This window comes from Sylvia atricapilla, chromosome 14 (genome assembly GCF_009819655.1).
Source record: "Sylvia atricapilla isolate bSylAtr1 chromosome 14, bSylAtr1.pri, whole genome shotgun sequence".
NCBI classification, from domain to species: Eukaryota; Metazoa; Chordata; class Aves; order Passeriformes; family Sylviidae; genus Sylvia; species Sylvia atricapilla.
Window position 1 is genome coordinate 19,044,439 of NC_089153.1, and position 10,796 is coordinate 19,055,234.

The 10,796-nt window shown below is 47.5% G+C and overlaps 1 protein-coding gene across 1 annotated transcript; it reads left to right on the forward strand.

The window, feature by feature from the left end:
- Positions 1–6,459: 6,459 nt before the first annotated feature.
- On the forward strand, positions 6,460–9,510 carry EGR1 (early growth response 1). Its single transcript, XM_066329476.1, is given in 2 exon segments — positions 6,460–6,889; positions 7,194–9,510. Coding segments are annotated over 2 exon segments (1,533 nt in total). The 5' UTR covers positions 6,460–6,654; the 3' UTR covers positions 8,492–9,510.
- Positions 9,511–10,796: the final 1,286 nt, after the last annotated feature.

The window sequence follows — 10,796 nt, forward strand, 5'->3', positions numbered from 1 at the left end:
GCTGGGCTTGCCGCAACATATTGAATACACAGGAAGCACCTTGGCTTTGTTTCTTAGTGAACTGTCATACAAGAGGGAGTACTCTGCATCGATATTTGAGGTTAAGCAGAAAGGCAGTGTAGTAAAGAGTTCATAGGTATTTCTGTGATGAATTTTCTAGTGTTTTGCTGTCTAACTCCCAAACCTTTTGTTGTCAGGCTGGTTTGCCTCTGTGGTTTTGTGATATCTACACAACTTGTAGGACTCTCTGTGCTCTCAAGAGTTGTGCTTGTTCTCAAGGTTATGTAATACTACTTGCAGTATGTGTGCCCTGTACTGTGCTAGGAACATACAACTAAATTGCTCTTGGAAAACATTTTTCAGTCACTAGGACCAGTCCAACTTCCCCTACAGAATACAAGGACTACATCAGAAGCTACAGTTTCATTTAGGCAGTAGTTGTTAATGATGAAGTGCTGGGCTGCAGCAACCTCCACAGTCCATCTAACTGAGCTAATTTAAGAGCTCAGATTCAAAGCAGAACTTCCTGTCTATCAGTCTATCAGACTTCCTGAAAATCAGACTCCTCTGCAATGAAAGCTTATGAGGAATTTAGGTGTCACATGCTTTGATGTTAGTTGTTCTGTCCTGATACAGACCACAGATCTCAAGATATAGCACTAAAGCTCTTAGTTTCTCATTCCCTTGTTTTTACATCCCTTACATTACATTCAGTTAATCTTTATACATGAATATGAGCTATACAATAAAGTTTACAGATCTTGTGTTTCTGGATAAAGATCCCTGGCTACTTGTATACATAGTGTCTGATTACAGAATTGTAACGGTCAGTCCAACCTGCCTTTGAAATCCATGTGGTTTTGCTGGTTTTTTCCTTTGTACTTTACTGTTTTTTCCTCAGTAAGTCAAACTACAAAGAAACTACTACATCAGTTCAGAAAGTAACTGTAATATCTATGAAAATTGTTTATAGTCCTATGGAGAAATAAAACCCCTATGGTCTTTTTTCGACATGAATAGCAATCCACGTCTGTGTTAATCCAGCATGCTATTGTATGGTGATGGTTGTGTTAGGTGGGGAAAAGCACATTCTGCTTATAATTCATGTTTCCTTTTTATGAAATGTTAATCCAATGTCATAAGACTTCCTCAGCTTCAATACACCGAGTCTGGCATCTTTAATAACCCTTCACCTCTAAAGATACACACCCGTACGGTAGATGGCATCAGTGATTCTTGTTCTGAAGCACAGTGGATCATGTGAAATTATTCTATCAAAGAGAAAAATGAGTGCTTGGTGTAACAGTAGCAGTGAGAACCAGCACTGACAGAAGCATCTCTTATCTTGTCATTGACTAGCATTGTTGAATGCTCATAATTGTTACCTGCTTTGCCTTTCTTCCACTACTTTCTTACCTTTACCTTTCTGATACTTTGTATGCATTAATTCTGCAGGGACAAAGCGGACAGCCCTTTTATATGGTGAATTTTCTAACTCATCCTGATACCAAGTAGACTTAATACCATTGTCACAGGTCTAACAGCAACTGAGGTAAGCATTGTCCTCTTGGCAACTGCAACCAAATTACCTAAACTGGATGATGAGGGTTCACCAGAGCAGAAGGTGCTCTTCAGCACCAGGGGAAATATTTGAATACTTCGAGTACTGTACAAGCTCTTGAAGTTTCTTAATCCATGCATCCCAAAGGAACTATTTTTAAAGAGTTTGTTTTAAGTCAGGCATGAAAGTCCGAGAGGAAAGCCCTCAGCTGCTTTAGATTGCTGGGGAAAAAAAAGAAAAAAAAAACAACAAAAAACCCCAACATTATCTTTCCTCTCATCTATAATATCTGAGATTAAGATAAAAAACAAGCAAGCAACCCAATTCTTACACATTTCGTGCTCTATTTAATTTTTGTAGAGCATGTCTCACTCTTGAGTACTGGGGGATAGATTCCCTCGTGTGGGTAGACAGCACTGTAACAGCCAGTGGAGCAGCACATTTTGGGCCTGTGTACAGAACAGAATAGAATTACGTAACCAGAATGAGGGAAGAATGTTGCAGCAAAACACAGGGCTTGTCAATCTCACTCATTAGATCAGAGCCATGCATTCAAAAATTGCTGATAATAATCTGTTTTTCATGACTTTCGGGACTGAAAAGACTGCTTAAATTTAAACATTTTCTCATTTATGAGTGCATTTCTATGCACTCCCTCTATGTCCCATCTAAAAGTGATAGAGATTTATTGTAATTAATACAACTGTACAGAAAGAAAAAAGTAATTATATAAGAAAAAAAGTAATTTCATGTATCTGTAGAGTATCCTACAGTAAATTACATAGAAATGTCACAGTTTTTATAATCAGATGTCTTGGTTCTGGTGCCAGAGAGTGAGAGGGAAGAAACCACTCTGTAGCATTTCTTTAAAAAGCTGCAAGTACCCCCTCTTTCGTAATTGGTCAGGCCTATAGAATAATACAACATATTAACTAGAGAATTATAGAATTACAGAATAATGAAACTTTTTAAAGGAAAAGCTGCATAAAGCTTGTTTTATGGTCTTGAGTAATAAAAAACATTACCCAGGGAAAAACAGAAGAGAACAGAATGGGGTAAGTTGAGGTTTAGGATAAGACAATTGAGGCATGTGAATTTATAAGAGACAATTCGTAAGAGACCCAGAGAAAATTATGCTTGCTGCTGGTATTATTACATATCCAGGCAAAAGCAACAGTTCTGAAAGAAAATTACTTAGTTTTGCCAATGGACATTCCAGACACAAGGAAGCTCTGTTTGTGGATACAAGTGAAAGTGCATCTAATTGAAACAAAATTATGTTAGAACACCAGGCAAATACAAAGTTGGCTGTCTTTTCTTGCTTTCAGAGTTCAACTTAGTTAATTCAGTGCCAACAGTACCAGTGACCTTTTTAGTACAACAGGTACAAGTTGGAAAGACCTGAGTAAGCTCACCATGAAACCAGTTAACAAAAAATAACTGAGATAAAAGCTATAATCGTGTGGAAACGATTTCATAAAAGCACAGTGATTCTTTTATTGGCACAATACACAACAGATTACTTGAATCGAAAAAAAAACCCAACAAACCAGTGAACAGTTAAACATTGAAAGTCATGCTGAGGCTGAATATAAAATACCAGCCCTACTAATAAAGCATGCAAAACAGAACACAGGATTTGTCTCATGTAATCTTTAACTTTGGAGCCATTCTCTCTTCTCGTTCCCTAACCCCATAGCATTTGGCACTCTGTGTCCTTGGAATAAGGATTCCTCCCACAGAAAGGTACTGAGAGACAGCAGATAAATTTGATAATGATGGACTTTGAAGGAGACCCAGTGTATGGCACATGTTTATTCACTAAGACAATCAGAGCCAAAACTGTTAAATTTTCAAATAAAATTGTGACTAATCCAGTGGCAGTGTCTTACATTTCTGTCTTTTTACTAAGACCATTAAGGGAAGTGTTACAAATGTATTAAAATACTGCCATTTTGGAAAGACATCTCAAGTACTGATCTATAATAGCAAATTCTTTGGACATTGAAATCATACTAACTAGAAAAAAAAACCCCAAATGTCTGGCTAGATGAACTGAACAGATCTTAGATCTCAGGAGTAAAAAGATAATACCTTTAATGTAATTCATACATACCTAATGTTGTATTCAGAAAAAGAAAGCGGAATACAGAAGAGGAATTTGGAAAAAGCATAACAACGAGGCAACTTTCCTAGCTCAGTGCACAGGTGTAAGCTAGCAAGCCTCACCAGAATGGTGCAAACATTGCAAAACAGTCTTTATTACTATAACTTACATGCAGCTCAAGCTAGTTACACTGCTCTGTCTGCAACTCTAAAGCAGGTCTCTTGTTTTCTTTTATACAAGTTGATAAATTAGAATTATGTTGCTAAAAATGAAGGTAGTTGAAAGGACAAACAGGATTAGATTTTTCCATCTGTGATTCCAGATTTTGAAAACAAATCCAAGTTTGTCTGAATTATGCATTTCAAAATCATAAAGGAATATTGGCCTAACACAGAGAGTGTATGAATGAAATTCTCTAGGAATCAGGCACCACTTTCTGATCTTGAAAAGAAACAGAATAAAAAAAAAAGAGAACAAGGAAGATCCAATGTCAGTAAGATGTTCAGAAGTCAAAACAAACCAGTGTTTTTAGAAAAGTCAAGTTCTGCTACTCGTCCTTTTCTAACAGCGCTCCATACTATGACATGCTGATGAAAATCAGCCTAGTTAAAATGATTATGTATGGGACATCACAAAACCTGCAGCAGGTTCCTGTTAAGAAAAGCCTCCAAATCACATTTTCAAAATAGGGTTTGGCCTGGTGCACTGAAAAACTAGTATGATTTCTCTCCATAAACAAACAGTAAGAAACCAAAGAACAGATGTGTCGTAGCTGCCATTAAGTAATAGCAGCTGCAGTAAGGAGAAGCTAGGTAGCTACGTTTGTTCCTGGAGGCATTGTGTTGCTACAGCCCATCACTGTTTTTAACGTGGAAACGTATCAGTGTGGGAGGCACAGCACAATGTTACTGACAATGCACGGTCCTAAATATAGCAACTCAGTTAAAACCATACACATGGCAAAAGTGTAAATATTCTATAAAAGCGGACAGACAGAGGCCTGTCGTTGTTCGCAACTTGAATATAAATCACAAAGGCGGTAGAGCCCAGAGCTACCTTCCCACGGCAAAAGAAGGCCGCCTGGCATGAAGCGCTGTGTGGCACGCCCCAGGGCCAGGATTTCCGCGGGGAAGAGCCAGCTCGGCAACCGACCGCGAGTGGCGCTGCGTGATGCGCCTGGAGGCGGGCGGTGCCCCGAGCGAGCGGGCCAGACCAGAAGAGGAACCAAGTCGCCTGCTGTTACGCCCCGTCTCTGCGGCAGAGGGGAGCGCCGTCCGCGGGCAGAACCTAGAGCCGCGGACGGCGGTGAGCCGACCCCCGGGAAGTCCCGCGCTGCACCTGACCGATGGGGCGACCGTGGCGACGCGGAGCTTCAGGCCCGGTCACCGGCATATAGGGGCCGCCTAAGCGCTGGGCTGCGGCGTACAGCTCTGGCCCCGCCCCGGAGCCCCGCACACTGCGGGGAAGCCCCTCGCCGCGATGGCCGCGCACGCGCACTGCGGCCGCACTGCGTCGTCGGTGCCGCCTGGCCCGCGCCAAGGGGAGCCCCGCGCGCCGGCAGCGGGGCTGCCCGGGCGGGGCGGGGCGGCGGCCGCGGCGAGCGACTATTTATTAGCGCGGGAGGCTCCGCCGGCCTGCGGGGTGTTCTTTCCGCGGCTCCTCAGCGTGCGTGTTGCGGTCGAGCAGACGGCCCCCCCGAGGTTTCCATGCGGAGCCGGCGCAGGGCGCAGCCAGCGCTTTGCGGGGTGGGCAGGAAAGAGCTGTAGCCGTGTCAGGAGACAATCCTAAGTCTGCGAGGGCAGAGTCCCGTGCGCTGTCACTTTTCATCGCGCTGAAGTCAGTGGTGGCTGTGGCCATGTAGTAGCTGAGGCTCTCTGTTTATCAGTGCCTCGTTCTCCGCTACATGAAGGAGGCGCGAGGAGCCGGGGTCTGTCCCGGTCTGGCGCTACGGGCAGACCTCCGCCACTCTCGTCGGGAGCGGCGGAGCAGGGTGATCCCGGCAGGCCGCTGGAATCCCGGAGATTGCCTCTTCCGGGAGCGGGCAGCTCCTGTCTTGGGCGTGCTGCCAGCACCCAGAAAAACTCCACATCGAGGCTGCCCCGGGCACGGCACCGCTGACCGTTAGCCGCCGGCGCTTGGCTCCTCCGCAGAGACGGAGGGGAGGCGAGTAGTGCGAGCTGAGCAAACGGGGGTGGGGGCGAGGGGGTGTTCTGCTCGCAAAACACGGCAGCGATCCCGGGGTCTGCCGGGTGCCCCCGAGGCTCCTGAGCCACCTGCCCGGGCACCACCCTCCCTCTTCCGCAGCCCGGGGCTTCCGCGTGCTCCTGTTGCCTGGGGGCGGGCGCGCGCCCCGCTGCAGACTGGCTCTGCGGCCCCCCCCCCAAACCCGGGGCCGGAATCGCCATATAAGGAGCAGGAAGAGTCCGCCGGAATCGAGACTTATAAGGTGTTTCCTATATGGAAAGTACGGCGGGGCTTCCGGCGGGCTGGCCGGGGCTCGCGGGGGCCGGGCATCCCATCTCCCGGGACCGGACATGCTGCGGCAGCTCTGCGGCAGCGCTGCCCATGGCGGGGGACAGACTTGCACCGGGCGTGAGGCCCTCAGCCCAGGGCGGGAGGGGCCCCCCGGCCCGGCTTTCCCCCGGTGCCAGGCTCTGACGCCAGGAGGGGTTCCTCCGGCCCGCATCCATATAAGGGCTTCCTGCTTTCCATATATGGCCATGTACGTCAGGGCTGGGGCGGGCTGCGGCCGGTGAGACCCGATATATAGAGGCGGTGCCGGGGCGGGCGGGGAGCCGAGCGCTTCCAGCGGGCAGAGCCGGGGGGAGCCCCGGGCGGGGAGCCGAGCGCTTTCAGCGGGCAGCGCCGGGGCGAGAGCGGCGCGGGGCGCAGAGCAGCCGACGGCTGCCTCCCCGCAGCCGGCCCGTCCGCCGGGCCCGCGGCGGCAAGCGCCAATCACCCGTCAGAGTCGGACCCCGGCGCCCTCATGGCCGCGGCCAAGGCAGAGATGCAACTCCTGCCCCCGCTGCAAATCTCCGACCCCTTTGGCGCCTTCCCGCACTCGCCCCCCTCCATGGACACTCACTATCCCAAGCTGGAGGAGATGATGCTGCTCAGCGGCGGGGGCCCGCAGTTCCTTGCCCCGCCCGGGGCACCCGAAAGTGCGGGCTTCGGCGCCGCCGGGGAGCCCGGAGAGCAGCACTTCGAGCACCTCGCGGCAGGTAAGCGCGCTGACCCTCGCCCAGGCGGGCGGGGAGTCCCGGTCTGCAGCGGGGGCAGCGACGCCTGCGGGAATTCCGCGCTGCAGCGTCGCCTCTGTCCCGGCGGCCGCGCGGGGGGATTCTTCTGTCTGCGTCAGCGGCTCCGACTAGCTGCAGCTGGAGAACTGCCAGCGACTCTGCAATATGTTACGCTCAATTAGTAATTAACCAGAATCTGGGGCTGCGCTGTGAGAGGGGATGGCTCGCGAGCACCGGCAGCAGCTGCAGTGGCTGCTGGAATTAATTGCTATTCCTCTCTTTGCAGACACTTTTCCTGAAATCTCCCTGAACAACGAGAAAACCCTGCCAGAAACCAGCTATCCCAACCAAACGACGCGACTGCCACCGATAACCTACACGGGGCGCTTCTCCTTAGAGCCGGCCCCCAACAGCAGCAACCCCCTATGGCCAGAGCCCCTCTTCAGCCTCGTCAGTGGGCTGGTGGGCATGGCTAATGCGCCTCCCACCTCTACGCCTACTTCATCATCACCATCCTCCTCGCAGAGCTCCCCATTGAGCTGCTCCGTCCAAGCCAGCGAGAACAACCCCATTTATTCAGCTGCAACCAACATTTCCCAATTCCAGCTCTGACATTTCCCTGAATCCCAGACCCAGTCCTTCCCCAACCCCTCTGGAGCCCCCATACAGTATCCACCTCCAGCTTATCCGACTGCTAAAACCAACTTTCAGGTGCCAATGATCCCGGATTACTTGTTCCCTCAGCAACAACAGGGTGAGCTCAGTCTTGTTCCAGCTGATCAGAAGCCCTTTCCAGCCCTTGAGACCAGAGCACAGCAGCCTTCCCTCACACCACTGTCCACTATTAAGGCATTTGCTACGCAGACTGGCTCCCAAGAGTTGAAGACCCTCAACACTAATTATCAGTCCCAGCTGATCAAGCCCAGCAGGATGAGGAAATACCCAAACCGTCCCAGCAAGACGCCTCCTCATGAGCGTCCCTATGCCTGCCCAGTGGAGTCCTGTGACCGGCGGTTTTCACGATCTGATGAGCTAACACGGCACATACGCATCCACACGGGACAGAAACCTTTCCAGTGCCGCATCTGCATGCGGAACTTCAGCAGGAGTGACCACTTGACTACGCACATCCGCACACACACAGGAGAGAAGCCATTTGCTTGTGACATTTGTGGCAGAAAGTTTGCCAGAAGTGATGAGAGGAAGAGGCACACTAAAATCCACCTTAGGCAGAAAGACAAGAAAGTGGAAAAGGCAGCTCCAGCCTCAACTGCTTCCCCAATTCCTGCCTATTCTTCCTCCGTGACTACATCCTACCCTTCCTCCATTGCCACCACTTATCCCTCCCCAGTGCGCACAGCATATTCTTCTCCTGCTCCCTCTTCCTATCCCTCCCCTGCACACACCACATTCCCATCCCCTTCTATAGCAACCACTTACCCCTCTGGCACTGCCACTTTTCAGACCCAAGTGGCCACCTCCTTCTCATCTCCAGGAGTCACCAACAACTTCAGCTCACAGGTGACCTCAGCACTTTCAGACATGAACTCAGCCTTTTCTCCAAGGACAATTGAGATCTGCTGAGACTACCTTCTGGAAGAGGAGAATTTGCCTTTTCCATTGGTATTGTCAGACGTGGAGTCTCCAATTATTCCACACCACCATACGTTGCAAGGCTATTTAGTTTAAACATCAGCTGCCTGAATCAACTGCTGCTTAAGTTTTCCACCTCTGTTGAATGACTTAATTTGCATGGACTGTGGATATAAGTTCAATATAATTTTCCCTGTAAACAATAGTCTTTTATTAGGAAGAAAGGACTTTTGAGTAAGTATCTAGCTGATGTAAATTGTACATGTGCCATGGTTTTGCTTTCCTTTAGGTACTATTGATGTTGAAAAAAATCTTTGCATATTCACATTGTATAATTTGGAGTTTGCAGGGCCATACTTTGTAAGTGTTAATTCTATTTCAGTGACAATGCTATAACGCGTTTCAAACTTCCTTGGGAACAGCACTTACTGTATTTGAGCATGTTGGAGCGATGCTATGTAAAATATCACCTGATGAGACTCTCACATGTGGCAGAAGTTTTGTTTTAAAAGTTACAAGTCTTGGTGCCTTTTTGTGAAGCCTTGCTGACGTCATGCGTTTGTGTGAGTGGATGCTTTGCATCTTGCCTTAAAGTGGAAGGGATGTTAATCAAAGAATGTAAGGAAGAGCAGGGAATGGGTGGGGACAGGAGCAAGAGAAAGGGCCAGGGGATGGAATGTAAAGGAAAAACAAACAAACCAACCCCCCACACACACCCTCTCCCCCCCACATCTCAAAGTCTATTTTTGTTACAAAAATGTAAATTTATATATATATTCAGGAGTTGGAATGTTGTAGTTACCTACTGAGTAGGCAGCAATTTTTTGTATGTTATGAACATGCAGTTCATTATTTTGTGGTTTATTTTTACTTTGTAATTGTGTTTGTTAAAATGAAAGTGACTGTTTGGCTTCTAAACACATTGAATGCGCTTTCCTGCCATTGGGATATTTGGTGTATAATACCCCTCAGAAAAAAATAAATAAAACATCAAATTGTGCAGACTTACACTTTCCTTGAAATTACTACTTAGGAAGACTGCACCACAGCTTCAAAGCCACATGTACCACTTGTCTCCTGGAAGAAAAATACCTATTTAAAGAAAGGAGAGGAAATCAATCTGTCTAGAGGAAATCAAATGTTCAGTTGCTTGCAAAACACAGGGATGGTGCATTCATGTCCTTGCTTTAGGTGTATCACCAGCTCTTTTGAAGTAGCCACACTTACTGTCTTCTGGCTTTTCCAAAGTTAACCTTAGACAGAAAAACAATTCTAGTGCTGAAACTAAAGTTAGAAAATTGGAATCTCAGCTGTGTTCATAGGTAGTCAGAAATCTTACTGGATGTCAAAATAATAGAGCAGTTTCTAGGCTGGAAATACAGTAAGCTCAGTCATAAGGGCTGGTTGACATGAGATAGCACTGGTCAGCTAAGGGCTGCCATAACTTCCTCCTTGACACAACATATGGCATATGAATGTGTGGGCCTGATACCCTTTATTACAGGTGTTTCAGGATTTACAGGAGAAAACACTTCCTTCTGTGTCGGCTTGAAATGCATTTCAGGGGTTATTGTGACCACTGCAGACTGAATTCAGAAAAAAACTGGATCTGTGAGAGCTGGTGGTACAGGTACAGAAAAGGGTGCTGACGTTTCTCCTTTTGGGTAGGCTCTCTACGAGATACTTATGTTTTAGGTTGTGACTAGCTGGCAGAAACAGGTCTTGATGAATGCAATTAGCACAATGTAAACTGCCTAGCAATCTCTTCCAGATAGGCGTGCCCTATGCTTACCAAAATTGACTGTAGTGGCTAGGAAGGGCAATCTGCTGAAGTCCCAATTCTAGTCCTTCTCCTCAGGTATGAAGACCACCTCTAGCAAATGGCATCAATTCTGAAAGATACCTAAGAACTTGCCAGTTGGGAAATCCCAGTCTGTTGTCTCTCAGACAGGACTGGGACAAGCTGTGGGGAAAGACCTGTGCAGCTTTGTGCTGGCTTGTGCCAAGCTGCTAACAGGGACTTTGCAGCTGGATTTTTCCAGGAAAAGGTGCTAAATTTTCAACCCAAGAGACTCTGGCCTCTGTCTAAGGCAGGTTGACTGGCAAGTTGAATATATCACTTGAGAATACCTGAGCATATAATTCATGTCAGAAGTCACAGAATTCCCCTTATGGGAGACAAGACAATGAAGAGTCTCCAAACGAGGTGCTTCAAAGAAGGAGGCAAATAACATTATGTACAGGTAACAGTAAAATTTTTGCCTACATCCGTTTCCCAATATCAAGAACAAAAAAC